The sequence below is a fragment of the Haliotis cracherodii genome, unplaced genomic scaffold (genome assembly GCF_022045235.1).
Source record: "Haliotis cracherodii isolate W230 unplaced genomic scaffold, xgHalCrac1.p SCAF_3, whole genome shotgun sequence".
Lineage (NCBI taxonomy): Eukaryota > Metazoa > Mollusca > Gastropoda > Lepetellida > Haliotidae > Haliotis > Haliotis cracherodii.
The window spans coordinates 55,510,367-55,524,025 of record NW_027266286.1 but is presented as its reverse complement, the minus strand read 5'-3'; the positions used below and the strand labels follow the sequence as shown (position 1 = coordinate 55,524,025).

Here is a 13,659-nt window from a genome sequence, read left to right as displayed (position 1 = left end):
TTTTGAGCAGCCATTATCAGTATTCCAAAGAAATTTCCATATCAAAACTATTTCGATAAAAACATCACAAATGGTAAATTAAATGAAGGCGAGTTGATTTAGAATTCACAGCATGATCAGATTGTCGAAACATTCCCTCGAAAGAAACGCAAAAGTGATTTTAGATGTATATCTTATATGCAAGTACCACATATACAATCAAAAGAAGTAATCAATTGTTCAAAACTGGCACACATCATTGTCATTGACCCAGGTTCCATATGGCACACATGGAACAGTATATTTGGAACAGTAAGTGAAGGTCATCTGTTCTCAATATCTTGTATGGCCACCATTAGAGTCCGAAACTGACTGGCATCGTCGTCCCATAGAAGCAATCAGATCCCGAATGTGACCTGTGGAATGTTCACTCACTCTGCCTGCAGTGCTTGTGCCAACTGTCGAAGGTTCTGTGGTTGTTGCTGGCGTGCTCGCAGTCGGTGATCCAGTGCATCCCATAAATGTTCGATTGGGTTTAAATCTGGAGACCTGGAGGGCCATGACAGGACCTGGATGTTGTCTTTCCTGAAAAGGCTGTTGTCAGTCTTGTCTTGGAGGTCGGGCGTTGTCTTGTTGGAAAATGACGTTTGCTAGTTGCGTGAGGGACTGGCTCCTGAAAGCAATGTGTCCTGTGAAGGATGTGCCCCTAACGGCCAACTATAGGCGCAAAGATTGGGGTGGGCTGGCAACACAAAGGACGGGCTGTGCGCCAATGTCATTACACAATGTTTACAGACGAATAAAAGTTTTGCCTCCGATTCACAGATGGAAGAAATTGTTCTTGGTGACGTAACGCGAGCGGTATGCCAGGGCAACAATTCTTGATCATGATCTGTATTGGGCCATTAGTGTCATGGTGTGGCTTGGTATCACACCTGACAGGTGAACTGATTTGGTTGTGGTGAATGGACATTTGGCTCACTAGCAACATGTTGACAAAAGTTTCCTGTATGTGTTCCATTCGGCTGAAATTTTGAATTGCATGATGACAATGACAGACCATATCGTGCCAGGGTCCTCTCTGATTATATGGCAAGAATGGGCATACAGCATTGGACTGGTCCCCTGACAAGTCCCAAATAGAGCATCCGTGGCATGTTCTCGGGCTGAAAGTCTTCGTAAGGGACCCAGTACCCACCCAGTACTCTCATGCCAGTGAACATAGAAATGAACCTTTTGAGTTCCTTGGGGACATTGTATGAGAGCTTCATAAGACATCAATGTAGGTTCATAGCACTGGGCTGCCAGCCTTTCCCTGTACCGGTACTCTGGTTAATGTGAACATTAGTGATAATGACGATAATCCCCGCTACCACAGTTATAATAATATCCAAATTACCTATGACATCATTAGCATTGTCATATGATAAAGGAGCATTGTGGATGCTGACATTATCATAAAGATAAACAATAGGAGTTAAAATGCCATAACCTCTTTGTGGAAACATTCCTTGATGAATGTGTATCTATCACTTCTGATCAAGAACGGTAACAACAACAACAACAATAATACCTAGGAGTTATTGACCGTGTTGTGGAAGGTCAGACCTATACATACTTAGGGATGCAGGTTGGAGACAAACTCCAGAATGTCCACATCAAAGACAAACATTTCCAGAATACAAATGTAGATATCAACACAATGACAGGAATACAAAAGCATCAACAATCATAAGACTTTATTGCTAGATATACATCTGGTCTTTCATATGTATTCAACAATATCACAATCCATCACAGACTACAGGGGAATTACAGGAATGTCAACGAAGGTATCCCACAGAAATATTACAACTACCGTATTCAACGGAATAAGCGCCCCACTCTAATAAGAGCCCACGGCGATATTTGCTAATATATTGGCTTGTGAACAATACCAATTAGCACCCCTTCCGATTGATCAATGTACACAACACTTGTTTATTCGTGTATTATACACACTCGTGTGTTATATGCACCCTTAATTATGGGCAATAAAATTCTGGAAAAATGTATCTCTCGTATATAAACATTTCAGACAGTCAGCATAAACCACGAAATTTATCTTTTAACTCTGTCATTTCACCAAAATAGTATTCTAATAAGAGCCCACTATTTTTAATTTTGAAAGCGCCCTTGGCGCTTATTACGTCGAATATGGTACATGTCACTTAGAACAATGCACCAAGAATCTTTAAGACTGGTCATGGTTACCAAACATTTGAACAAAATTCATGTTTAATCCTTGTTTATGTAGTATATAATATCTCTATTCCTTTCTGATAAATATTATCACTGTACATGTATATTTTGTCGGTGCCAATTACCTAGTTGGCTTCCATTTCCCTATTGCCATGTCCATTCTTTCACCTACCAGTGCTAATTACCCCCGGCCTCCCGTTTGCCAAGTGTCCATTACCTATTACATATCTATGATAACTTAAGTACTGGCTTCCATACTATCAGTGCCAATTTGATTTGATAACAATATTTTACCATTGTGTCATTCGCCTTTGATTTATATAACAAAGAAATGGGGACGAATTGGCCCTGTCTTTTTATCATAACAAAATGACCTATAATACACTGGTTAATCAAAGAAGGTTATACATATCTCCAAATATGTGTATATGATCTATTATCCAAGTACATCATAAAAAACAAGACCAGATAAATAAAAAATAATCCTGGTCAATATTCCAAGACAATATTTCAGGAGTCAACACCAAATATTGCCACGGTTACTTTAAGGCTAACTTTCCATAAAAAGCTTCTGATATAAAAGCCTCAATATTAAATAACAAAGAAAAGCAAAATAAGCATATTTTCAACAAACAGCATTATTACCTTTTTCCAATCTTTAGGTAATGCTCATCAACAAAACCAAAAATACATTTTATATTTGTCTGGTTTCTATTTGGTTAACATTCTCTAATGAACAAAATACAACATATATACCCATTAAGCTATGTACTAAACAACCAAGCTCTGTAGCATAACCTATATTAAACCACCATCCAAAGCCCTTCAGCTAAGAATACACCTATGAATAAATACCAATAATTTGTTTTACCCAACAAACATAACAAGATTCACTTATTTTGACTAACCAAAATGTCATTTTCCCAATGGGGTTTTCTGGATTAAATTGAGATCTTTCGTTATAATATTGATTATAATTACCAAAAATGGTCAAATATGTTTTGTTGAACAAACTTCTGAATATACAAGTTTAATTTCTCTGCTTACAGTTCAATGACTTCATTAAATGTAAATGCAATGATTTTTTTTTACTTTAACATTCTAATCTATACATATCTTTTAAGACATTGAAAAGTAACAAGACAACAAAGTTAAAATTTAAAGATATCACAACACAAATATGATACAATAAAACATTTCCATATATCATTATGATCTAAATGCAACACCGGTTAATGCTGATGATGGCATCAGCATCATTAAAAAGATGACTAAAACATCTGTATAAGTGTTGATCGACATTAGAATTACATAAAAATAATTTTGGTGAGATTTACCAACAATATTTTAGATCAATTTCCTTTCGGGCAAATGTTATTATGTCCTATTGGTCATAAAGAAAAGGTTTTTACCTTAGGCTGATAACTAACAAGAAAATCAGTAAACAAATTTCATTTTTGAAATAAACAATAGTCCTATTATCTGTTGTACGATCATTTTCAACAACCTATATTGTGACATAATAATGAGCCTGGGCCCTTACCATGTATACATAATGCCTCAAATCCACATCCTCCATTGTGTAAGTTACTGAAGAAACATGATAAACATCCAAAATACAACCTCATTAAAATCAGATCTAACTTCTCTCTGCCGCTTAACAAAGATCTGAGCACATCCCATTACGGTTCACGTCAGAACGACCTTCCACAAACTTTGACCGACCACTGAAATGACGAACAAGAAGTTGACATAAGACAATTTGAAAGCAGCTTTCTCGAGCTTTACATCACTCATTTCAACCTGGCAACTTCCATTGCAGACTACGCTTGAAAAATATGTTGACACAGTTCTCAATTAAAATTTTGAAAACTGAACAAACGAACATTCCCGAATGTCTTATACATGGTTGAGATTGCATGGCAGTGCTTCCCACGTACTGCGCAATGCCTCCTCCATTCAAATGTTTATCACACGGAAGCGAGAGATATGCTTTGTCGTACAGGCCGTAACTGTCATTCGGAATACCCCGTGTTAACGTTTTTGTGGTTGCATGATTAGTAAACACATTCGGACTGTCATTTTCATGATCTGGTAAGTGACGCTCTAATTAGTTGGATGAAAGGTCGTTCTAATGTGACCCCTAATGGGATGTCTTCAGATCTTTGTTTAGGGACAGCAAGAACTAAGATCTGATTTTAATGAGATTGATCCAAAATACTGTAAAGGGATAACTTTTTGAAAATATATGTATATGTAAAGTCCTCAAAGAGAAAGTTGTAAAGTATAGGTTTTCAAACATTTGAGCCAAATGTTTGTGCTTCACCGGAATAATTTCAACAAGTATTGTTCTAAGCATTTAAATAAAGGCATCTTCTTTGTTATCCATAAAATAACTCTTATATAACAAACCAAAAATACCTTATGAATATACAATTCACAAACACTACCCTGAATATTTCTATCACCCAGAGTAGGTGTGACGAACAGAGACTGTTCAAGAGTGGTACTCCCACTTTGTGGGGATCAGGCATGGAATCTTTATACGCATAGATCTGACGTTACAGGTTTGGGAGTTGACTATGACTTCTGTCCAAAACATATAAACGTGTACCGTAAGTTATATCATTGGGTGTGTCTTGACCGAATCACCAGTAGATTCCAAGAAAACATGTGTACAGGTGATTGATGTGTCCGGCTTCATTTACGAGAAAATACACAAGGTAATCTTAATCCCTGGATATAAAACAATGCCTAGCTGAACAAAGAATACAATTTAAACGGTAAATCAACATGTCTGGTGATATTTTATCTCAAATTTCGAATTTGTACTGATGAAGTTTCTCATCATCCGTTCGTTTGCCAGACTTTTTTTCTGCGCATAATATTCAAATTTCTTTTTTTCCAAAATATTGAACCCGCTAGAGGGGCGTGCGCATTATACATGGGTTCGCACTATACTCAAGAAAATACGGTAGGTATCTGATCTTCTCTAAAATAACTAAAGGATTGTTAATGAAATTCAAGTATTATACTTTTCCTGCCACAAGTTTTAGTGTAAAAGGTGCAATGATGATGTAGAACAACTAAAGCAATTAAGTAGCAAGGGTAGGCACCACTGGTCCTACCCAGCTCATTTCGAACTAGGGGTGATGTAAAACAACAAGATTTCAGGAGAAAACCTTTAGATTTTCACTAGTATCTAACGAGTTGCCATTTCTATCCCTGAGGTAATAAGAAATTTCAGAAAGACCTCCATTTTGTGAAGATATTTCAAAATAGTTGACAACTGATAACGAGGTTGCATAAGAATATGACATTAATCTTTTCCAATCCGCCAAGATTTACAATTCCTGTATTGGGCAGGATGTGAGTGTATATACATCCTTGAATAGCTGCCAAACTGTTACCTCTCTGTGCTTTATTCTTCTACCAATATGTCAGTTAATGCTCCTAATAAATAACCATTATGCAAGATTTACCTCAACCACAGAAGCAGTAATTGTATACAATATGGTACACAGTGTATACATTCCTGATTAACCAACAACAGTCAACAAACATGTATTGTGCAGAATTCACATGTGTCCTAACCATAACATGTATTTTAAAACACAAAAGAATAGCAATCAGAATCAGAAGAAACTGACAGTCGTTTCTTGAAACAAGGAATTGAGGACATTTTTTGTGCATTCTCATGTTTAGGGACGGACCATTTGATATTCTGGGATTCTATCCTAAAAAATACAATGTCCAATTGCTTGAAAATAATAATAATTATGTGTAAGATTGTTGGGGGAAAAATAGATATTGTCCGGCACAAAAATTACACTGTTCAAGGATTTTTTACTTTTTTTATTGTGGGTCATAGTATTAATTAAAAAATATATCTGGTTTTGCAGGTGCAGCTGAAAAAATATCTTATCTCCACAAAATCCAAGCCCTCGCCAATGCTCCAGAATATCAAATGGTAGACCCTTATTGAAATGTGTTCACAAAAAGTGAAAACATCAGTTTTCCAAAATCAGTATGAATGTTGTGCTAGACAACATCATTTGCTATTAGGCACTTTATGTAGATTTTGGTCATTTTAAATTGAAATCTGGATTTTCTTTGACATATTTTATATGAAATGTAAGATTTGAGAAGGAACTAAACATCAATACTATTTTGTCAACACATGACCTTGACCTTTTACTTCATACTGTTGACCTTCTTCATGGCTTCTTCAAGAAGTGAAAGGTCACCTGCAAACAGAGGTAAGCATTATATCAAAATAGATCATTGATTACAAGTTACCTTGACAGGATTGCACAACTTTTATTTTTGTAATTTTACAATCATTAAAGGGACTCTTCAGAACTGATAAAAAAATACTTCATCATTTTAATCCCATATTCCTGACTATAAAAATCAAGTTTCCACCTTGCCGAACCAATTAAGGCTGGAATTTCTGGGCTCAATTGTAGCACCACCAGTGGCTATATTGAGTTATGTCCCTGCCATGTCCCTCCTATTGACCAATCAGATTCGATCTCTCATATTACTTGCATTTGCTTCAAACAAAATGGCGCCTACCAGTCAAGACGATCTGATCAATAATCAAGATCCATATTGTAATAAAACAGGTCTTACCCTGTGAAGTGCATCAAATCACTTGAGCACATTGATTAAAAATATGACAAGATTTGAAAAATATCTGGCAACGACAGAACCAGATTTTTGAACCAGATGCCTACTTCGTTACACGTTTTTGATTGGACTTTATAATGCATAGACTCGCTACTCACTTGACAATGTAACTCTGGAATTCCAGTCTAGTTCGGCAAGGGTGGAAACTGGACTTTAATAGTCAGTTAATGCCCTTGACTCAAGAAGATGTCTTCATCTATACTGAACTTGTAGCCATGACTGCTTTGACAGCAACATGGCTTTGACAGCAACATGCATACATTACAGATATCATAGCCACATACTTCACATTTCACCTCCTACAAATATCCATACAAAACAACCATGTACCCAGTTATCACAAATACACATCAGCCTGACCCAATACACACAACACACCACCCAATACACTCATACACATGCTGTTGGATAAATGTCAAAGATTTATACAGAATATTCCTTCATTAAATTGCATGCAAGGGATAAAAAGAACAAACTTAAATGCTAAGCTTAATGTTAATGGGAATAAATACTTAACTAGAACCTAAAAAAACACTTTGTCTGTCTGCCAGCTTAAATGTTTTTATGTATATCATTTGTTTTGTTTGTCGTTTAAGGCGGCACTCAACAATGTTCCACTTATATAACAGCGGTTTGTAAATAATCAAATCAGGACCAGACAATCCAGTGACTGACATCATGAGCATTGATCGACACAATTGGGATATGATGACATGTATCAGCCAAGTCAGCAAGTCTGACCAACCAATGCCGTTAGTCGCCTCGTATGACAAGTATAGTAGCCTCTCACAGCCAACATGGGTTGCTGAAGACCTATTCTTCCCCGGATCTTCACTGGTCTTATCAATATAGCAATAGTGATAACCCATATAACACAGGGACACTGATTCATTTTCACACAAGACATAATGACAACATCTGGACCAAGAATGGAAATTGTCACCAGGCCCTCAAGAATTGTCTCCCTTTATGTATCAACAAAGGTACCTCTGATGGCCTTGGTGAGGTTGAGGACCTGCTCCTTGCTGTTAATGACCTCAACACTCTGGGTGTAGGCGTTGTAGCGCACGCTGAAGGGACGTGGGATGGTTGCAGCATAAGCCCTGAAAGAAGGAGTGAGGGTTGAAATCTTTTCACATGTTTGAGATGGTTTGAACTGAGGGCTGCTGCAAATATGTGTATGAATGAACGAGCCCTTTGAACACTAGCTCTTCAACACTACTCACAGGTGGATTCAGAGGGGGGTCGAGAGACCTCCTCCCCCCCCCCTTTGAAAACCAAGTGTATTATGTTCCACCCCCATCCCTACCCCCAAACACTGAGAGAGGATTTTGATATTTTGGCCCCCTTCCTTTTGAATATGCTGGATCCGCCCTCGGTTCTGTCTGCAGGAGTGAGTGAGTTGGGTTTAACAGCGCTTTTAACAGTATTCCAGTTATATCACGGCCGAAGTGATGTAGGTCTCAGACGTTGTCCACTTCGGTGCTTCAGATAGGGCGGGCACGGGTGGACCAGTCGTCTAAGGCGCCGTGATTCGCTGTGCAGAGTTGCTTCCCTTGGGCATGTCATAAACCTATGATTGTGGGTTCGAGTCCCAATACGCCCCAAATATGTTTCTAGGTTTGTCAGTACCATACCCATGCTCGTGGGTTTCACCGAAGTGGTAAACGTCTGAGACCTGCATCACTTCGGGCTTTCCTCCCACATTAAGCTGACACGCCGTGATATAACTGGAATACTGTTGAAAGCGGCCTACGTACACTCAACATGATAATCAATAACAAACACTGAAGTTGTTGTTCGTGAACAAAGAAGTAATCAAAGTTATCATCTATAACTTATCATGTTTGCAAGCAGTCCTTCTGAGATTCTGTATCTACTGCACAGGCCTGTAGCTCACCTGAATTTGTTTCAGATTAGAAAATAATTAAAATTAGCCAATATTCCTATGGTTGTTTTGGCAGCACTGTGTGGATGATCTGGTGTGTTAACATGTTCATACCAACCAGTGCATCAATCCTTCATGGGCACTAGAAATGCCTCAATGTTTTCCTACAAACCTGAGTTTTTCTTTAGCATCCTCAAAGCTGTCCGCCACAAAGTACACAGGCTGGAATGATGTGATGGGATACTCCTGCAGAGCTGTCTTGGACGGGTCAAATGGCCTCTTCTCTGGCTCTTCAGTCAGTGAGTACTGAAGGGAATATATATAGTGATGCTAATAGAAGTGATGACACAGGTGATGTTAACTGAAGTGATGCTTTTTAGTTATATTATAGGTGCATACATATATTTTGTGCATACACCTCATTAAGTGTACATTTATTTTGCATACATTATCAAAATTACATGTTTTGTTTTATATATCTTAATAAGTTTACATATATTTGTGTATAGATATTTTGTGTATAGACCTAATTAAGTAAGTATATATATATATATATATATATATATATATATATATATATATATATATACATACATATCTTGTTTATCTACCGAAATATGTTTACATATATTTGGTGTATATACTGTAATAAACACTGTCAATATCAATACAAAAAAAACTCATAGTATCAAACTAGATAACAACTCCAACTGATAACAAATGAATTTATAACAAAGCTGAAGTACCTGCAACTCCCCAAATGATGACAGGAGGCCGGCACCATAGGCCTTGAGGTCCTTCCCTTGTCGACACAGCCCGAACTCCACTGTAAACCAGTACAGCTGAAACAAACATAGACAGAACTTCAAGCTGCCAAATCCTGATGCCATTGTACAAAGGGATCTTGGTGCTACGGTGATGGTAACTTCCATATTTTAACATAGGCTTCGATCATTGTCGCTATATTGTGGTTCTGTACAACTGCACGCAGAACGGCTCTGGGAAAATTTTATTATACCCCCGACAAAATGTCGGGGGTATAGAGTTATACCAAGGTTCCGTCCGTCCATCCGTCCGTCCGAAAACTTTGTCCACGCGATTTCTCTTAAACTATTCAGTGGATTCATCTCAAACTTAGTACATATAATCTATGTCATATGGAGGGGTGCAGTCAAAAGAAAAACATTGTTTTCATTAATTTTCCAGTTTTTTTAATGAATTTTTCAAACCCTAACCCTATCCTAGCTATTTAATTTGAAACTACTGACGCACTAGGCGGGTCGGGGGTATTAGTGAGCCATCCTCACTTTTCTTTCTTGTTATGAATCTTATGGTTTTCATAATTTGCCAAAGAAATATTACGTCCATTTGCTCAAACCTTAAAAGATTTTCTTAGGACATTTTGGCGATGTCAAGAGTTCTTTTCCTTCTCCTATTCAACTTCAAGCTCCTTCCCAGCGTGTGACACTTTCGTTACACTCTCAGAAGTATCGCTGCCACCAGTGTCGGCGCAGCCGTCACAAGAATCTTGAAATTTGCCCTCCAGCCCAAATATTATATCGTTTATACTTTTGTTTATGCATTTTGGAATGACATCATAGTGAATTTTGAAAAAGGTTTACAACTGACCATATTTCCCAGATGAATTGACCTTTTTGATCAGATTTGAATTTCTGTTTAATGACAACTGTCATGTAATTGGTATAGTAAGAATATGAGGGAGAAGTTGGTTGATTTTCCGTTAGTCTGTAATCTCGAACCAATCTGATTATTAAAAAACAAAGTAAATTCATCTGGAAAACATGGTCAGTCATAAACCTTTCCAAAATGAAATATGATGGCATTCTCAAAGACATAAACAAAAGTATAAACGTTACTACATATGGGGTCAGAGGGCAAATTTCAAGATTCTTGTAATGGCTGCGCCCACACTAGTGGCAGCGATGTTACCGAGAGTGTAACGAAGGTGTCACGTGCTGGGAAGGAGCTTGGATTCGACTGTGAAGACTCACCGTGGCCAGCTTCTGGATGTAGTCCTCCGGGGCTCCTAGACTGGCCAGGCCAATCTCTTGGGAGAACTGTGCGAAGGTAGGGTCGGCAAACAGGGGCACGTGCCCCAGCAGCTCATGGCATACGTCACTGAAACAGGCAGCACATACATACAAGTCTCTATTACCCCTAGGGTTAGAGGTGAGGTGAAATGGGGTTTAACGTGGCATCCAAGATTATTGCACTTATATAGCGTCGTGCATGTATGTGTGTGTGTTTGTGTGGCTGCTTGTACTAGTCCGGACTGATGCCGATTTATAGTGCTAGCTCACTGAGATGCCATGCCGAAGTTTAACATGAATACCCCACTCAGACGCAGTATACTGACTCCGAGCCGACCAGTCCTTGTTTTAGCCCCTTAATGCCGAGCGCCAGACAGGGTAACAACAAGTACCATCTTTTAACGTCTGTTGGTATGACGCGGCCGGGGATCGAACCCCAGACCTTCCGCCATGGGCGGACGCTGTACCACTAGACCACGGAGGCGGTCCTTAGGGTTAGTTATAACCAAGTTCATAAAAATTGTATGTGCCCTAGTAGGGCTGGGACGGGTAACTCGGGTACCCGGGTCGGGTGGGTACTGATTAGGACCCGGGTACCCACAGGACTACACAGACCCGTGGTTAGTAACGTGATATATTGTTTAATGTAAAAATTATCTAGAACGCCATGGTTACACTAAAAGTCACTAATGTTTGCATTTCTTTCTGACTATGCTACCATTCCTTCTGATTTTTCATATGGTTGAATAAATTAATTAAATAACTTAATTCAACTTCAGTGTATGAATGACCAGATTGTTTAATACATGTATCTGAATGTTCCCATTCAGACATTTTGAGACATCTCCTGAGAACTACAGTGGGTACCCGGGTAGGGTTGGGTAATAGGGGGGTGGGTACCCTGGTAGTAAATTTGGACTCATCCCAGTCCTATGCAGTAGTACAAATATCCCTTCACTTCCATAATTACATGTATTCAGGGTGTAACACACAGAAAGCTAAACAAATTATAGTCTTGCTTCTCAGGCACCCCCCGTGTCATCAGAAAGTCTGTTGAACATTCATTTTTATTTCCATTTTTAAATTTTACACTAATACAATACGATCAAGTATAGCATGCAGTTACTTCCCTTTACATGTGTACTCTCATGTTATGGTCATGGCGGCAGTAGGAGTTTGTATGATTGTTAATTTAGGCAGGCCTTTTCCAAGGTTGATGGTACACAACGGTTTATTGGTTTCATAGTTTGAACAAGCAACAACAAAAACTAAACACCACCCACCCACACTTTATTTTCAGAAGTCATTGCCTGAGAACAAATTCTTTTATTTTTGTAAGCCTAATGCTATAACAGAACCCTTCTATGATAATAGATACCCTGGACCCATTTGCATCTATACCTGTTGTCAGGATGCGATGCCACCATCTCCATCTCTCCTACCTGGCATTTCCCCAGATTCATCTCACACAAATACAATTGGATTTGGGAATCAGAATCGAAACAAAACTAGGACAGAACATGGTTCATATTTATCATAATTGAACTGAGATGTGATAAACAAGACAATGGAGGACTGTTTTTTAAGTACCACTGTCATGTATCAGGGACAAAACTACCATTGTAGCAGAATAGCAATTGCTTACACCAAAAAAAACACAAAAATTTTTACACCAAGAAAAAGCGCATTTTTTTATAAGTAAACCTAAATTGATCATCTATGCAGTAAATTATTAATTCAAACTCTACAAGGAGGAACTTGATATTTATTTCTAACTTGAAAATCGGAATCATTATGTACATAAATGAACAATATAGACACGTTAATATAAATTACTAAAAAAAACATAATAATAAATAAATTACCAACATTTGCTACAAATAAAGCTGACATAAATGGTCCCATAATACAGGAAATAGAGTTTAAGAACATCTAATTAAAACATTTCTGGGGGAGCATGACCCCAAACCCTACTGGCCGGCCTTCGTGAATTTAGTTTTGCTTGCAGTTAAAATTAGCCGCTGCGCCCCTGTGTATATAAACATTTGTTCCATAATATTTTCAAGTGCTGATATTCAGAAGCTATTAGAAATCTTGTGTCTGTTACTCACGGTTCTGGTGTGTACATGGGCTTAGATGGGTGGCGGATGTACTGGGTGGAGTGGAAAACCCGGAAAGCCAGACCAGCCAGGAAGTCACGTGATGACAGAAGTCCGGCAACTGGCCGCAGTGTGAATCCAGTACAGTCTAAAAAAACCCATCAAAGTGAATATGTGTAACATTGTCTTAACTGATCTTAACTGGCAAGGACCTAGCAAACTAAACTGATAACCTGTTAGAGACAGACAACTTTAGTGAGTGAGTTAGTGAGTGAGTTGGGTTTTTCCGCCACTAGAGCGGAAACAGATACGCCACAACGGCACCTTACCTTTGAGGAACTGCGAGATGTCCTCCAGCTGGGGGATGTTGTCCTCCCTGAAGCCGCAGTTGTCCACCAGCAGGGGGAAGATGTGGTTGAACTCCTGACAGGCGTGGGTCGGGTACAGCTTCGTCAGCTCCCGGAAGATCGTGCCCCTGTTAGAGTTAATGTTGTATTACATCTCAGTAAGCAATGAGTTGGTCACTAGTGGTGGAACGATACACCGATGCATCGGTGGATCGCGATATTTCACTTCTCGATACAAGTATCGATCACAGTTGCACACTAAGTAAAAATTATCGATGCTTACCTTAAATGTATTCTTTAATAAATGTTGCACCAAACACTAATTAGTAGTGAATAAGTAAATATTTCCATACATTGTGCCA

The 13,659-nt window shown here is 38.5% G+C and overlaps 1 protein-coding gene across 2 annotated transcripts in view; it reads right to left on the bottom strand.

Moving 5' to 3' along the window:
• Positions 1–1,701: 1,701 nt before the first annotated feature.
• The window catches only part of LOC139473635 (phenylalanine-4-hydroxylase-like), a 44,839-nt gene continuing 32,881 nt past the window's right edge, over positions 1,702–13,659 (bottom strand). For both annotated transcript variants that reach the window (XM_071256309.1, XM_071256310.1), the window contains exons 8-14: positions 13,280–13,425; positions 12,963–13,098; positions 10,813–10,939; positions 9,547–9,642; positions 8,973–9,106; positions 7,900–8,015; positions 1,702–6,467 (exon numbers count right to left, since the gene is read on the bottom strand). In XM_071256309.1, coding sequence (XP_071112410.1) covers positions 6,415–6,467; positions 7,900–8,015; positions 8,973–9,106; positions 9,547–9,642; positions 10,813–10,939; positions 12,963–13,098; positions 13,280–13,425 — 808 coding nt within the window. In that variant the 3' untranslated portion in view covers positions 1,702–6,414. The remainder of the gene's footprint in view (positions 6,468–7,899; positions 8,016–8,972; positions 9,107–9,546; positions 9,643–10,812; positions 10,940–12,962; positions 13,099–13,279; positions 13,426–13,659) is intronic.